The sequence below is a fragment of the Danaus plexippus genome, chromosome 19 (genome assembly GCF_018135715.1).
Source record: "Danaus plexippus chromosome 19, MEX_DaPlex, whole genome shotgun sequence".
NCBI classification, from domain to species: Eukaryota; Metazoa; Arthropoda; class Insecta; order Lepidoptera; family Nymphalidae; genus Danaus; species Danaus plexippus.
The window spans coordinates 885,333-902,350 of NC_083549.1; the positions used below are offsets into that span (position 1 = coordinate 885,333).

Sequence of the window (17,018 nt, forward strand, 5' to 3'; positions counted from 1 at the left end):
GCTTACACCCGAGACAGGTTTATAGTTACAATAACGGCAAGTTCAGTTATCAAACAACGTTAGGATGTGAAGAACAAAGGAAACGACACGAGTTAAAGCTCTTTAATATAACGTTAAGCACAACGAAGGTGATAAATATATTAACATCTGGAATGTTAAAGAAGAACAATTCGTTTAAAGGAAATTAATTCAGTCTTAAATATAAAACTAACAATACAGCAGATCTATACAGGGGGACTACGAAGGGTGACGAAGTGCTAGGGCGCCTTGAACAGAGACTCCAGCAGCTCGGGCTCCGACAGGTCCCGCTTGAACTGCTGGCTGATCTCCTGGATGAGCTGGCGGCGGCGGACCGGCGGCGGCTGGTACCTGGACAGCAACGTTCCAAAGTGTATTCTAAAATAGCTGCTTGATGTATGACTAAAGATGGCGTTATAAGATGTAGTGCGAAAAGGTCCAGTTGTGTGTGCGTGTATCTCACTCACAGGTCCGTGTTGAGCCTCGCCCGTCGCGCCAGGAAGCAGGCAGCCCTCCGCAGGCAGTCAGGCAGCAGGCGGGGCGCCACGAGCGCGCCGTCAGCGAGGACCCCGGCGGCTCCGCCAGCACCCCCCGCGCCCCCGCTCACGCCCACCCTCACCAGGCCGCTTCTCACGGCACTCACACACAGCACGGCCGTGTCCGAGCGACGACAGGGGACGCCCGTCTCACAGTACGAGATCAGGTCGTCTGACGAGGACGAGGGATAAGGACAAAGAACGACTCGTTGAATGATAGTCTACAGAGCGAGACTGATGGGACACGAGACAAGAGTATAGTACAGCCCTTACGAGAAATATGGTAGGATGGAAAATGAAAACATTACAGTACCTTTTGAACTTATTTGGCAAAAAACAACATGTAAATAATGATATTATAATCATTCTTTGTCTCACCGATGGGCATGTTGAGGTGATCCTCGAAGTCTTCGAGCCAGATGATCAGGATCTTCGGTGCGAAGTCCCTGTTCCTCCTGCCGCTGCCCGTTCCTGTATTGGCTGGCAATATTAGGTTGATAAATCAATTAAAATGAAAACACACACGCGGTCCACCTCACGCCAAGGTGAGTGTGACCGCTATCAGAATACGCTAATGTATCACCATGGCCGGGAAGTGCCGGCTGCGGTTTGTCCAAATCGAGCGACAGTGCCCTGGCGTTGTCTAGAGTACGTTTCTCGCCTCGCTCGCTCTCGCTCACACTACGCTCGTAGGTCACGCCCCCGACCACGCCCCCGGACACATCCCACCACGAACCACCGGATTTTTCGGTACTGTCTGAGCGACTGTGGATATTTATAAAGATAAAAAAGATTTAAAAGAAAATATCTAATAGGTCATAAACAGAAGCACACACACACACACTAATTAAGGACTTACACGACACACATACACTAATAGTACACACTTACGAACGTTCAGACGTAGACACGCACACATTCACATACACCCACACACACTAACGACAGTATGTGAATACATACTTGGTGGAGAGACACGGGCCGTCCACGTGCTCGTCGTCCGCTCGGCCGGACGGTACCACGAATGCGATCTCGTCCGTGGCGTCCGCCCAGTACAGCACCTGGATTACATTACAGCCTTCAGATCGGTCGCGGAAATCATTATGTAGAAAGATCGGTCAGGTAGACAGCGGGGAAAGAAAGGACTCAGGAAGACAGGCCCCGGGTCGCCCACCTGTTCCCGGCCGTCGTACAGGCTGGGCGTGAAGCTCTGCTCGGTGTGTCGTGTGTGCGCGTGCGTGGCGGCGGGGGAGGCGGCGTCGTAGCTGGTGCGGACGTGGCCGCTCCAGCCGGCGTGCGTCGCCACGAACACCGGCGAGCCCAGTCTGCGGCGGAGCATACGAGAACATTAGCATCCTTGACCCAAGATAAGTGTTCCGTTTGGACGCTGCTGTTCGTTAAGTTATTTGTTCTATAGTTCCCGTCAAGGTCGCGGCGCTGAACGCGTTGGTCGCTAGCCCTGGTGACTATAACACCTTCATTTTCTGGTATGTCTTGGTTCATAACGAGTCCGTTTAACGCTACGACATCGAAAGACGCCCGAAACCAACTATTTATAACTCAGCAGGAGGTAGGGCTGTGGTCCAGCCCTCGCGTGACCGGTGAGGAATATCTCAATGTTTCTTCATTAGCGTGATTCAAGTCTAGACTTATCTTCCTCACCATTCGTATAAATTGAACGAGATTGTTTCAGTGTGATGATGGCGCCTCACCCTCGCAACATCCTGACGAAGGCGGGCGAGACTCCGTGGGAGCGCGCGGCGTTGGCCACTATCTGGTCGGCCCTCGTCTGTCCGCGGCGGGCGTAGAACACGTGCGCGGTGAGGGCCGCTCGGGCTCCTGTGGCGTCCAGGCGACGCAACGCCGCCTGTAGGGCTTCGCCGCCGCTCAGAGATACGAGACGGGGAGGAGCACCCTAGGAAACGACACCAGTATAAGTAACAGGCATTGCAGATGTCCTTTCTAGTCCCCTTATAAGAGAAACTACTCGATTGAATCTCTCACATATTCGTAGCTTAACAGCTACTGCAACTGAAAGATAACTCTTTCAGTCACTAATGTAGTAAATACATCTATTGTTGTTTTTTTTAAGGGACCGATGTGACATTTCATAATAAGTGTGTTATGTAGAGACGACATACGCGGGGAGTTATAAAATATATAAAGCTGGATGTTCCATGACGCCGTGTGAGGCCAGGCTAGCGACATTACTACAACAGACAGTGTATGGACTACGGCCTCGCCTCGTCGGGCTCCCGACAGACCCTGATCGCTCTTCTAATGTTAAACAACATTTGCCAGCGCTGGGGAGACTGTGACATCGTTTGTATCTGATTCCTTGATGAAGACAACACTCAGCGCCGTCAATTTTCTATGTCCAGCGTGTCCCTCACAAACCTTTTTCTCTCCTCCTATGTTGAGGAGTCCGAAGTGTGCCAGGAAAAGTCTAGCCGTCTGGAACTCGGTGACCGGCTCCGGGGGCACGTACTCCTCTGGCAGCTGGAGATTAAAAGCTTTAAGTTTATACAAATATTACGGAAAAAGAAATGCTCAGAAGAGAAATCTAAATTCTAAGCGATTTTTCGAATGTCCGTGTATTAAATAATAGTCTCCGATAGCTCAGCGGGAAATTACGTTTCAAAATAAAATAAAAACCTAACCTATCTAATACACGAGGGGAGAAGTTAGAATTTTTTACGTCAATGCACTGAAAGTGACGAAGAAAAACAAACAAAAAAACGCCTTTCTTCATATCAATGAAGATTGCGCGACACTGTCGACATGTGTACTGGCCAGACGGCCGGGTGTATTAGTTTATATCGCTAAGCATATCGCGCCCACCGCCTTATCCTCGCCGTCTCTGACTTTCTTCTCGATGTTGGTCTGCTGCTCCAGCAGCTTGAACAGCGTGGCGGCGCCCGGGTCATTCAGGCGACGGAGCACCGCCTCCAGGGACGGAAACGACGACTCGCTGGCGGAAGGACGGAAGGAATTACTCAAGGACGGCTCGCCAAGTGTGCATCGGCCGACAGGTGCTGCACTCATCAACGTAAGTATAATGTGAATGACTTGTTCCAAAACTACCAGCGTATAGCTCGATTGGCGATAGACGGAGCCCGCAGGATACGGGAGCGGACCCCGCTCGTGAATCTTAATTCATATATTTGTTTAATGTAGAATACCCAGCCATAGGGATGCGATACATTCAATAATTAAGATAATGAGGAGTTCCACGTTTTATATGTAGTGTGAGTAACTAACAGCGCACAGGGCGGCGCGGCGGGCAGGGCGCGGCAGGTGGCGGGCGGGCGGGCGGGGGGCTCCAGCATGGCCACCGGGCGGGGACACGAGGATCCGCCCAGGGTGGCGCAGCGAGGAGCGCCGCGGGAACACAGCGACCAAGACCAGCGACCCCAAGAGGAACGAATTATTACTGGAAACGAAAATGTGAGGGGGAGTTCGACGTCACTGTCTCCCTACAGTGGATTAACGGAAACCAAAGAAACAAGCTTCTACTCTCGCTTATTTTGAAAACACTTTAGAACACTGGGATATATGGTATACACGCTTAAGCGACGATTCCGTGTACCCACCAAATGAACAGATGCCAGTAGACACATCACTCACCGACCACGGTGGGCTGCGGCTCCTGACTGTTGGCCAGAGGCTCCTCCAGCAGCGACAGCAGGATGTGTCCGTCCAGGGAGAAGTGGCGGAGAGGAGCGTGCCCCAGCTCCTGCAGCCAGCGCTCGTCCAAGCGACACCAACGACCCTCTGACGTACTCTCGCCCACCTGGGAACGGCAGGTCGGGAGATTCGTAGGTGTAAAACGACTTCAATGAAGAAGGTTCCGGGTAACAACTAACACTCTATAGACCTGCTCGAGTATCAGCATGAGCAGCGCCTCCGCGGCGTCCCGCACCCTCATGGAGACGGGCTTGAGTTCCTTGTCGTCCTTCATGGCGGGTCGGTCGCCGCGGCTCCTGCAGCCCGAGATGCCGAGCTCCACCACCTCCAGTAGGGCAGCCAGGCACTCCCCGTCCGCCAGCAGCGGCGCACACAGCCAGGCCGCCAGCGCCCCGTACGCCCCAACCACACACGAGTGGACGTCCCGGGAGTGTCCCGGGGGCGGGCGGCCGCACTGGGCCACGATGTAGTCACACATCCACCTGACCGCGCGGGAGCGCTCCATCGCCTCTGATGATGCAATTAATATACAAAACAACGAAGATCACTATGGATTGTTTCAAATACATCTACACTGGATACACATTTTACACAAGAAATCCCTTAAAATTCAATAATATTGCGATGTCTTACCCAAATAAAAATCTGGAGTGCATGAAAATTAAAGATTTTTTTAATATGCCACAGATTATAAATAGACATATTTAATAATAGCCTGCTCATTAAACCGACCTGGTTTTGAGGCGTGCAGCTTGGCGAGTCCGGACAGCAGTTCCAGGGCCGCCAGAGACACCTGCAGGTCGCCCTTCCACGACGAGATCAGGCGGTGACACACCAGGTACGTGGCGCGGACCACCAGCGACGAACCTACACACGACACGCAACGTGTAACATAGGAGGGGGGAGGGGGAGGTATACGATCATGGTAAATCATATAAAGCAAGCGTTAAACAAAAAATAATTAAAAAGCACATGTGTAGTGACGTAATATAAACTCTATGACAGCAACATAAAAAATAAATTACCGAAGCTGGGCGAGGACGGGTCTAGCTCCCTAACGTCGGCCGCGAAGTCGTCGGACGACACGCTGGGTCCGGCGCTCTCGGAGCGAGCTAGGAACACGCAGCCCACACACTTATACACCGGTTACTCATGACTAACAATCATATACGAGCGGGTTACAGAACTACATCGAGACCGATGGCATTTAGAGGTATTGTAGTTTTGGCGTAGGAGACTTGTCGATAGTTGGTAAAATTTATCAGGTAAGAGTATTTCTATTGTAAAAATATTCATCGTTCGTAAGGAAGTCAGACATGGATATTCAAAGTCCTTGTTTATTGAACAATCCCCCGGAGACCCACGCTCGTCCGTGGACGTCACGGGAAAGCGAAACAAAAGTATTGCGTGCGGCATTGATAACGGTGATGAGCGACGTGTGGCGTGTGGGAGGCTGGAGGTGATGTGGCCATGTGGATGTAGTAACTGAATGAAAGGTGAGCGAGTCTCAGCCGTAATAGAAACAAGGTTGTCCTGTACAGCGTCGCACTGGACTCGGTGGGAAAAGTGTAAACGTATTGAACCTGTGTGAATTCCCTCCACTTGGACTTATTTCAATCTATGCTCCTCCCTCTGACTTATTCTTTCTTTGATCTAATCTTTCCTTTACCCCTGTCCCCGTTCCCCCCCTCCTAGTCCCGTAGCCCACCCTACCTCTCTTATCGGAGGCGCAAGCGTTGTGTCTGACACACAGGTAGAGCGCGGACAGCAGCGGCACGGCGAGCGCCTCCTCGGGCTCCGTCTGCACCGCGCAGGCCGCCACCACCGACAGGCGGCCGCGGGCGAACTCACCCAGACACATACCCGCGCTGGGGGGCGGAAAACGTCACTCAGTACTATAAACGCGAAATGATTTTATCTAAACCAGTCTTGGTCCGCGGCCTCGTTCTCGCGGACTTTAGGATTGGGTCGAGAGACAAATATAATATATATGGTCACCGACTGACAGCGCCATCTGTAGTCTGTGACATGCGAACATATAAAACCGTTTAACCGAGGGAAATACAGTTCAGTGCGTAAATTCTAATTAATACGTGTTTGTCACATCTGAGTTACTTCTCTGGGAAGTTTACAATATATACAGTATGGAAAGCACACCGGTTCATACCGGTTCACTAGTATACTTACTATTCATTGTATCCGGGGAACTCGGGCACGGGCAGCCCCCTGTAGTGGTAGGGGAAGGCGACCAGCGACAGCAGGATGCTGATGGCGGCCTTCCTGAGCTCCCTGCGGTCCACGTGTCCGCAGTCCAGGCGCGGCTCTCGCTCAGTGAGCACGCGCTCCAGGGCGTTGATGAAGTCCGGCACCAGCACCAGCACGCCGTCCAGGTCCACGCTACAACGCACACGGACGTGCTTCAACTATTCATATACATGTCATCGCAATCGTCATGATTTTTGTACGCCTGCGTGTAGGCCTTCATTCCAGTAGGTCATTTCTATGAGAACTTCCGTTCGACTGATCCATGAAACGATTACGAGAATGATTTCAGTGTATAATACACTAGAGAGATTTAGGAATACACAAAACACTTGGCGTCCCTATTAAAGTCTGATATCATCGTTTGGAGACAGCGTGTGCGGATCGTGTTTCTGTCTAACAAATGAAGTAACGCCGAGCTTTATTAACATCATAGTTTTTTGTTTCCCAGCATCCTGATACACAGGAGATCACTAGGTTCAGTATTAAGTTGTGAAAATGCACTTAGATGTTACATTTATAAAGTAATCAAAGTCTCCAAGAATACTTACTTAAGAGAAAACAAACGGCACGATCTACACCGTGACAGTCAAAAACGGACAAATATTATAATAGAGATAATTACATGTGTTGACTCGGTTAAACTCGCTCTCAGAGTAACGTGCAAGGAACTGACCTGAACTGAACTATACAGTAGGTGCATACACAGGCATTGACTGTACTCGTGTACACATCAACAATAACATATGAAATAATACATATGGGCTGCGAAATGATATTGAAGGTAGTGTAGGGAGGCTGTCTCTAGGACGTCCATTCCTTCTAATAAGTAGTAAAGTCTGCAGCCCCTCACCGGAAGATGTCAGCGGCGTGCAGCACCACGGCAGCGGCTGCTCGCGGGTCTCTCAGCGCCCGCTGTAAAGCGCTGTAAGCGCGGGCGAGGTACGGCGCCAGCACCGCCTCCCGGCCCTGCTTGGAACACAACACGCGGCACAGCGCGCCCAGCGCCACGCAACGGCCTGGTCGAAGAGACGGATAAAAACATAAATAATTATGAACGCAATTAAATGTATCTGATTTACACAGAAGACTCGCATGTCCCATGTTACAGACGGAGTACAGTAAGTCTAGGGATGTACCTGCTTGATAGTTGATCATGGTAATCTTCTGAGCTGCCTCCGACAGGGACGGCGGCGGCGGCGTGCCCTCCGCTCTCTCTAGAACAGGCGTCGTGTTACAACAAACAGTATTCAGTAGTCTGATTGACTCCCGATACTCACACATGTCGTTAGGCCAGGCCGCTCATCGGCAATCACTGATACAATTATAAATGTAACCCTGCCCGGGACATGAAACGTCTTGTTCAACAAACTGTGGAAAAACTATTTTTGCTCATGTAGCTCTTCAGAACAATTTAAATCCGCTTTAAATGTAGGATGTATTGTGGGATGATGGCGGTTTTAATCGTTTTTTGTAAAATCGCGTAAATAATAAAATGAGTTTTTAATCTTACGAATTTTGAATTTTATAATATTTTTTGTCTGTGCAAATATAATTAATTTAAAAAATTAAAAATTTTCCTTACACATAAAATAAGTAATTCAATGTATTTCACATTTTCATCGGTAGCACGCAAAATTTATAATTTGGTATAATAAGGAAGTGTTGCCAGTGTAAGTGTGGATTATTTAATCATTACTGTACCGTGGGTTTGCAAGTTGCTGCCGACGAGAGCGGCGTCCAGCAGCCAGTCCCCGAACAGGTGCAGGATGGAGTTCACCTGCGGGCGGAGCGGGGACGGCGGAGGCTTCTCACACTCCGACACTGACACACACACGTTACATACATAATACAGTGATAATAGGCCTCGACTTAAAGTATACAGCCGATACTCCGCTAATGTCAAGTAAACGTAGATTATTTAAAATAATAAAGCAGTTTATCATGTGGCGACTAAACCAGTGAAGCTCGGACGACTAAACGCAGCATAAGATCATCTAAGATAAGGATTCTGCATCGGGGAGTGCCGTGTGCAAAACAAAGCGAATGACTACGCCTGGACATTCGCAATAGTTTAGTTGACGCTGCCTTCACCGGCATGGCCACGAATCCGTCATGTGTCTGCGCTAATGACTGTGCGGAGACTCCCGCGCAGAACGGTCAAGTCCGACACTAAATTATGGTTACATAATTTTTTGTGTAAATGACAATATGTTTTTTTTATAATTTAGTTATCACATGTACTTGCTACTTAATACAACTCTGTTACTTTCGCTACCTGTTTCCATTCCTTATCGTTTTGTTGCTTTAGTGCGTAATCGCTTATATGTATATATATATATATATATATAATTAGCAAGTAGTATACGGAGTCATACTACTTGAGTTAAATTCAAAATCTGACAGAACCAGATAGATATAAGGAAGAGCTTATTCAAATCAGAAATTATTAGATTTTTTTCAAACTGATTATAAGTTTATGTGAATCGATACTACAGGAAATAATAAGGATAACTTTACTCATTTTATTTATTATTAAATCCCGAATAGGTACATATGTTGAAAAATTTTGAAATTCCTTTGTATGATATAAGTATACGTCTATTCTATACGAAAAATTATTAATTTTAAGAAAATACTAGGTTTTTTATCAAATAACTGCATTTTTCTCTATCCATTTTTAATCCGGCGCCAAAACGTTTGTTAGTGTCATGGCGTCGCTTGTGACGTCACGTCTAAATAAATAAGACGCAAGTACGCTGCGCTCGTTAAATAAATAAGTAATTTTGTGTTATTAAATCTGAATTCGAAAGTGTATAAGTTGTGTGGGGAGGGGGACCCCAGTGTCACAAGAAACCTTAAAAACTGCTGATAAGTTATTTGTGTACGTTCCTCACAATAAAACAATGCGAACCAAGTTTAAACTTGCAAGGCGAGACTCAAAAACAATAGTGTCCAGTATTCACCTCTACTTTAGTGAACATCACTTTGATGTAAATTTTTACATTGTTATATAGATTCTCGTACAGTATATAAAACTCGTCTTTGGCAATAATATTTTGTCGAGGTCTGAATGTAAAAATGTAAACAAATTATTTGGAGGTTAGGTTTCATCTCTCATTACTGTTAGGTCACGTTGCTTAGTCAAACTTCGCTTATCAAATGATATATATAATTGTATGAAATATCATTTGATGGGCTCGGTGTCACAGGTCACGGTCACAGGTCCTCATGAAGCCGCGGTGTACGCCCACGAAATATCAATGTCAACCAGATAGGAGAAACCGAACATCAGATGCCACAGACAGACCACATATTATAATAGTTTAAATTATATTATATGCTTACATGGAAGTTTTAACATTTCTAGATTCTCCTGAACAAAAATTTTTATTTGATGCCAAAAACTCTCCCAGAATTATTATGTCGATTCTAGGCAAAAAAAACTGAGACAAGCGCGCTTGCTCGTCTCAGTACACCTGGCTTCCCGACTCATGTTATTTTATATTACATTTACATTCAAATTGTACTTGACGTAAAAAAAGCAATGAGAATAACAATACGAAGTGTGTCGTCGCGCGTGTTGCTAATGCCTCGACTTAGAAGTGACGTCATCGCGTCCTGACGGGCGTTCGGCACGTCACGGCGGACTGCCTTATTGTATAAAAATAAATATTAATCAAACTCTTAATAGAGAAAAAAAACGAGTTTTATATTGTAAGAAAGTTAAATTCACTAAAAATAGTATTTAGCGATTGTTGACTATTGTCATCATGCCTATTTCATACGGAATTTTTCAGCGCCTTAATTTAAAAAGACAGGACCCCAATTCCACTGGTTTTTTTTTATCTGCAATAGTTATTTTTTAATTATAAAATGATATGCGATTGTCGGCTTTATTAAATACCTTGTGATGTTATAGAATTGGGTGGAGTCGTGGGAGCCACGCTCGACGGTCGGCCGCTCGTGAGGCCTATCAGGGAAGACCGCGGGGTACCTGGACACGTGGATATTGATATCTTATAAAGCATAACTCATTAATTATATTGATTGTGGATATTCAACTAGTAAAATAAATATTTTAGAATGAAAAATTCACCGTCACGGATTGAACCTACTACTTCCATGTTATGCCATCCCAGCCACTTGCCGTCTAAGCTGTGGTGTTGTCCCTACAGTCTGTGAGCTTACATGCCATATACAAACGGATGCCAGTAACTATTAGTATGCAAGATGTCATTAACACTACACTTGTTAAGTGCTACTTGAAATGTGAGGTGCGGAATTAAAATCAACCAGCTAACAAATACCACCAAAGTTCCACTACCTACAGCACCCGCAGCTGAGGCCACGATAGCAGTGCAGCCTACTGTAAAGTATACAATGTACATTATTATGATCGTACTTTTGTCGGGGACCTTCTCCCGGGGCCTGCTGGCGCTGAAACTCTTGGCGAGGCGGCGGTGTGCGGGCGGCGTGAGGTCCCCCTCGTCGTGGAGGCCGGGGCCCCCTCCACCGCCGGGCCCCCCGGCGCCCGCCAGGCCACCCGCGCCCCCCACCGTCTCCACCACCCAGCGCTCCGTGCTCCGCCCTGCCCACCCACACCACTACTACTACTGACCCCAGGAACTTATCCTATACTACGACAGTTAATCTACCAGAACTATGAGATACTGTTATCTAAAAAATGTCTTGCTAGAGATATGTGGAAATTTTTTCGTACATCTCATAAAATTTTACTCGAAGCTCGAGATTAAGGAGGATAGTTTTTTTTTTACAAAAGAAACCAATTTTAGTGGCGACGTTTAGAATATAAGCAACCGATGCTGTACACATAGCTGGACTAATCAAAAATATTAAAATTTCAAAATTAAAAAAGTCCCAGTCATGTGTTATAAATCCCAAAGGTTTAAGATAACCCGCATTTAACTATAATAGTTCTTGTTAAGTATATGTTCTAGCTAGATTAAACCGTTAATAAGGAAGCCAACAGACAAACGCTACATGAACTCATTAAAAATCCAAAGTTATTGTCAAAACAGATTAATATTTCTCAAACAGCCAAATCAATTTAAATAGTTACTATCCATTATATTGTATGTACAGACTGAATGTGTGTTATGTAGGTTAATAATCGACTGACCAAGAAATGCGTCCACGTGTGCTGCGACCCCCATCATAGCGCGGTGGAAGATGTGAGCCAGCGACCCCACCCACGAGTCTCGACCTTCGACCTCACGACCCTGATCCTGACCCTCCTCCACGGTCATCCAGTACTAGAAAATATAAAATATAATAAGTACCGGCTATATATATTATTTATTTAATAATTGTCATGACAGTGTGTGAGCGCTTCAGTTATAATAAATATTGCCAGATCAATATATTTTATATCTGGCAACACCATTCAAAAAGTTTGTAAGGTGTGACAATATTTGTGTGTATTTAGTAATTTATTATTTATTGACCAAAAAATTTACAAAATGTTAAAACCATTCTGTAGCGGGTACAAAATAATAGAGCAGTGTTTTTAAACAAGTATACAAGAATTAAATTAAAAGGAGAGTTGTGATGATGAAGCAAGTTAAGTTGCTTTTTAAAGCAAAGTATCTGATTAACATTTAATGCGTCAATAATATTTTATGTTAAATATGCTCAATCAGATTTCTAAATTTTTTTTCTACTTTTATCTTTTCCTTATATCTGCCCGTGGGTGTAGTGTGTTAACGCCGCATACCTGCAGGAACTCGGGAGTGTGGCTGATGAGTGCGGGCCTGGTGAGGTCCACGGGGTTCCCTATGGTGTGGAGGATGCGGTACCAGGCCTGGGTGACGGCCTCCGCGCTCATGTCCGCCGGCACCAGCTGGGAGTCCTCCTCGCCTGGACGTTACAGTAGAATTATTGACAGACATCACACAACGGTCGTTATTCAAACAGTTTTGAGCCAAAACTTTAATTAATATTCAAATAGAATGTATCAACTGTAAAGTTCATTTTTCAAATTGCTTTAATCTTAAAGGTTGCTCGAATTCCGCTCGTGACATTGAAATTTTATTTCTGTATGTTTTACTTGAAATTTACTTGCTTCGTACAAATAACCCTGTTCTTCATTTCGTTATTCACCAAAGTATAGTGAGTACTCACTGATGGGCACGGCGGGGTACATGGGGCCATACATGTGGACCAGCAGCCTCGCCGTCAGACACAGAGACACCCGAGCCCACTGCTCTGTGAGGGGCGCGCGGTGTCTCCAGCGAACACACTGCTCGCGGAGGGTGCGCCACAGACTGGGAGACGGGAAGCATCTGCGGCGGAACAGGTCATATATATATATTTATTTATTTAAAGTTAACGGTCAATCACATATACTTGTCCAGTTCTGACAAAGACGAATTAAACAATTTATAGGTAACCTACTAACCCTCATTCTAACATCGTGATAGATATATATATTAAGTATGGCAACATTTTAATATGACTATATATAATCTCCTACTTCACTGTCGTATTTAGTCCTTCTATTCTGTCAGTGGCTTAGTGAAAAACGAAATAAAAATATTTTTTCTATAATAATTATTATTGGCAATGGTGTGTATTACCTGTGGCAGGCAAGTATCCAGACCTCGAACAGCACACACAGCACTCGTTCACACAGTTGTTCAGCGGCACCGTACAGAGGTGCTGGAGGGGCGAGCAGCGCCGCAGCGGCGGCCAGCAGCAGTAGGAGGAGGGAACGCCACTCACGGGGACCGAGAGACGCACTGTCCGCTAGGGATCTGGCCAGGCGGAGGACACGGTGACATAACACCGCCTGCTTACTGATGAGGTTACCGCCTGGAAATATCAGATATTACAAATAACTAGTGACACAAAAGGAATTATTCATATTTAATATACATGTAGACTCACCCAGCTCCGCTTGATATATGAATGTGAGAGCTTGCAAGCAAATGATCTATTGACATGTTGGTTATAATATGTTATAAAGGATTTTCTTAATACATACTCTCATTGGGGCGCGGTATGAAGAGATTGTGCAGGTGGTTGAGTATCTTGTTGGCGTAGCGGTGTGGCTGCGCTGCTAGGGCGGGCGGAACGGCAGGCGGGGGCGGTTGGGCGGGAGCCGCAGGTGGGAGTAACGCTGACAACCAGGAGCAGCAGACACGAACGCAGTCCCTTAAAGCCTCGTGTTCTGACAACGGCAGAGACAGACCAAAACGAATCACCTCCAACACCCACTCCACCTGGAATTAAATATCATTCTTAATCACTTCACAAACTTATTACTAAAGTCATACAATTTATTCAAAAAAAAGGAAATGACTTGTTTGTCATTACACTACATAGGTTCTGACTGTGTAAGTATTCTATGGCTTTTTGACAGAATTTGATGGAAAGAACAAAAAAAAATTTTTTAAATAATTATTGAAAATTTAATTCTATAAACAAGTCATTTGTAAATTCTTTGTCCAAATATTACTTTGTTTACTCATTAAAATATAGTTTTATAAACTTATTTGGCTCTCACTCAAATTTGACTTTCACACTGTTGGTAGGGTGTGTAAAAATCATATTACAACAATCCCATTCCAATTAGGTAAGCACTTTATGAAAAACATACATAATTATCACATATTATATTTAATTAAGAATATTCTAAGCAGTTTCAAGTTTAATGTTTCAATCTACCTCCTCGTCAGTAGTAAGAGGGCTCGGTTGATGTGAGGCAAGTTGTCTCACTACAGCCAGCACCACTTCTCGTCCACCGACTGCTCCCAGTACCCCCTGTCCTCCACCCTCCAGAGGCAGTGACTTCCACTCGCTGTACATCCCGTCACCCTCTTTGATCTGAACAACATATAATTAATGCATCATGAAGTCCCATATTTATTCAGTATATAAAAAATGCTCACAATATTAAAACTACTTCTAGGCATGGCTTTACTGTAAGATTGCTCTAAGAATTCAACTAGTTCTTTGAATAACCAAAAGGAAAATCTTACTTTTCATACATATTTAGTGATATAAAAATCAAAACTCTACATTTAGCCTAAATGTTGTAACCTTTGCCTCTAGAAAGTAATTTAAAGAAAAAAGAAATAGTTATGATATTGCAATAGCGAATAATGCATTTTGCACATTCATTTGAAAAAAGTCTGATACTATAAAGTAGTATGCTAATAAAAAAATATTAAATTTATATAAGTATTTAAAAAAAAATGGTCTAAATGTCTAAAAGTTTTATAAATATATAGACTAGATCTAAATAAAGGATAAATAATAGTGATTTTTTGATTTTCTTTAAAAACTTATATCGTACCAGAAAAGTTAAGAAAGGTAAAAAGTAATAATGTCAACAAAAAAATAAATAAATATACTTACTTTGCTGTTGACTCTATTGAAGATTCCCACATTCATAAATAAAGTTTACCGTTGTAAAACGGTATGTCCAGAGAATAGAAATAGCCGAAAATGCTATTACCAATATATTTTATATGCCATGAATATTGATTGCAAGTAAGTAACTTTTATATAAATACTTTGTTTTCAAGTAAAATAGATATCTCTTCGTTTACACTTTACGTCAAAATATTATCGTCAATTGGGATTTAAGATTTGACATATGATTCATGACTGTTGTCTATACTTAACGGACATAGTAATCAACAATATAGATGTTATAAGAGACGAGACGAAACCTCTTAGCATTCAATGAAATGACCGTGCGGGTGCCGGGTCCATATGTTTATATTTTGGAGGAAATTTGAAAAATTACTTTTTTTTAAAACGTTTCCAAATATTTAAAACAATACTTGCATTGGATTTATAAGTCATGTAAATTGTGAGGTCTATGTGGCTGTTAAAAACAAAGGGAAACCCATCTTATTTAATCAATCCCTGTGATCTATGCGACATATATTTATGTTAAGTATCCGTCTTCGTCTAGGTGTGATTGGTCCATTAACATCTCATCACCTGGAACATCTTTAAAATACATATCTAACAGACTGTCACTTGCATAGGAATAACATGGTGTGCAAAAAAAATCGTTTTATGTATTTGGCCAGTTGAACCATGAAATAGAATGTCATGTGTTTTTTTGCCTTTTTCAAATGATTTAATAGCTCAGAAAAATATTTAACAGTCTACAATATTAAAAGGATAGGTTTTCTAATTATATTCTATTACAGAAACTTTATTCAATAATGAAGGTAAATAATCATCAGCTGTAAATGCGGTAAAAGAGACGTCTATAATTTACCATTTTTATTAAATTAAAAACAGACAATAAGCAATAAAATATATATTATCATGTAATTTTTAATCAGTCATATAATTTACATATTTATCTTACTAAAAACTAAAAGATACATACCACCAAACTAGTTAAATACAGTACCATTGCATGTTTTTTTATAAGAAATAACATTTGTTAGCAAAGTAAAAAAGCTTATATATTTAATATAATCTATGTTAATGTTACTTGGCGTTCTCATATCAAAGTCGAGGCATTTAATTATGATAAGTAACACAATGCTTTCTTTATCTTTTTTTAATAATTATTGTAATTTAAAGATAATATGAAACACCTTTCTATTATTTATATAGCTTAATAATACTTTTAAAGTCATGATTGCAATGATTTTCAAATGCACACATTATAATAAAATCATATATAAGAATTATGACTCACATAAAATAAATAAAAATTTTTTGATTGGTTTATAATTACATTAATGTGTTTTTTAAATATGAGATTTGAATGACAAAATATTAATAGCGATGAAATAATCTCATATTCTCTACTGTTAATTTATGAATATGTATACAAAGTTATATTTTTAATGCTGTAATATTTATTATGGTATACATATTTAGTTATCGCCACATCCCTCGGCAGCTCTAACTTCTTCATATTTTAACCTCCACCTCGTAGCATCTTCTTCAAGTTCCTTTATTCTTATTTTTTGTTCTTCTACGATAGTCTCGGTAGTATCAAGCCTGTTCTTAATTTCTTCATAGTCCTGTGATTCCAAATTATTTTCTAGAACTGTAGTCTTGGCTAATTTAACAGTTTCTTCAGCTTTCTTAATAATTTGATCAGCTTTAACTTGGAGCTCATGCTGGATAAGAATCATTGTTATAATTCTTCTGATAACGTAAGCTAAAAATATAGCGAAACTGGTGATGTAAAAGTTTCTCTGAGCGCGGAACAATTTCACACTACCTTTCATTTCATTTGCTAAATGAGTTGGTCCTTCACTAGAGTGAGAATACTTTCTCATTTCCCTAATAGAGTCTATTAAAAACATACACAAAATTCCTAGAAGACCGTAGAAATAGACAGCTGTTCTTTCTCGAAATATAAAGAAAAGTCGTGAATGAAAAAATTTGTGCCATTTTCTGGGACTAAATATTGGTAACAACATTAACATTACAAAAAAAATCTCGAAATACAAATATCCAGCTATGAAAACCCACTGAATTGACATTTTGATTGCAATTTATTAATAT

At 42.9% G+C, this 17,018-nt stretch overlaps 2 protein-coding genes and 1 long non-coding RNA gene across 6 annotated transcripts; 1 reads left to right on the plus strand and 2 right to left on the minus strand.

Moving 5' to 3' along the window:
• Positions 1-87: 87 nt before the first annotated feature.
• On the minus strand, positions 88-15,232 carry LOC116767847 (ral GTPase-activating protein subunit beta). Of its 4 annotated transcripts, none has more exons than XM_061523462.1 (29): positions 14,886-15,232; positions 14,193-14,351; positions 13,510-13,747; positions 13,103-13,337; positions 12,648-12,808; positions 12,241-12,383; positions 11,647-11,779; positions 10,909-11,094; positions 10,411-10,500; positions 8,208-8,327; positions 7,643-7,720; positions 7,357-7,522; positions 6,429-6,638; positions 5,955-6,109; positions 5,267-5,353; positions 4,974-5,108; positions 4,875-4,886; positions 4,432-4,751; positions 4,182-4,347; positions 3,816-3,987; positions 3,396-3,525; positions 2,952-3,053; positions 2,267-2,469; positions 1,729-1,879; positions 1,518-1,615; positions 1,138-1,319; positions 933-1,025; positions 486-726; positions 88-369 (listed from the first exon to the last, which is right to left on the minus strand). In XM_061523462.1, the coding sequence occupies exons 1-29, from the start codon at positions 14,919-14,921 to the stop codon at positions 258-260; spliced, it is 4,314 nt and encodes a 1,437-aa protein (XP_061379446.1). In that variant the 5' UTR covers positions 14,922-15,232; the 3' UTR covers positions 88-257. The 4 variants fall into 4 exon arrangements, with proteins under 4 accessions (XP_061379446.1, XP_061379445.1, XP_061379448.1 ...); XM_061523461.1 differs by having other exon boundaries at positions 933-1,034; positions 14,886-15,163; XM_061523464.1 differs by lacking the exon at positions 10,909-11,094 and having other exon boundaries at positions 933-1,034; positions 14,886-15,162.
• On the plus strand, positions 9,194-14,019 carry LOC133319367 (uncharacterized). Its single transcript, XR_009753003.1, has 4 exons — positions 9,194-9,496; positions 10,426-11,776; positions 12,247-12,822; positions 13,112-14,019. It is a non-coding gene; the product is annotated as an uncharacterized LOC133319367 (long non-coding RNA).
• Positions 15,233-16,359: 1,127 nt separating the features above from the next.
• LOC116768143 (B-cell receptor-associated protein 31-like) lies at positions 16,360-16,996 on the minus strand. Its single transcript, XM_032658793.2, has one exon. It carries the CDS (start codon positions 16,994-16,996, stop codon positions 16,379-16,381), a length of 618 nt encoding a protein of 205 aa, XP_032514684.2. The 3' UTR covers positions 16,360-16,378.
• Positions 16,997-17,018: the final 22 nt, after the last annotated feature.

What these genes read in the sequence shown, in the direction of transcription:
- LOC116768143 (XM_032658793.2), bottom strand. Translation starts at nt 16,996, where the DNA reads ATGTCAATTCAGTGGGTTTTCATAGCTGGATATTTGTATTTCGAGATT.
- LOC116767847 (XM_061523461.1), bottom strand. Translation starts at nt 14,921, where the DNA reads ATGAATGTGGGAATCTTCAATAGAGTCAACAGCAAA. An exon ending in CAATTCTATAACATCACAAG is followed by an intron (nt 8,328 to 10,410) that starts GTATTTAATAAA and finishes TGTGTGTGTCAG; the next exon opens with TGTCGGAGTGTGAGAAGCCT. An exon ending in TGTACGACGGCCGGGAACAG is followed by an intron (nt 1,616 to 1,728) that starts GTGGGCGACCCG and finishes AATGTAATCCAG; the next exon opens with GTGCTGTACTGGGCGGACGC.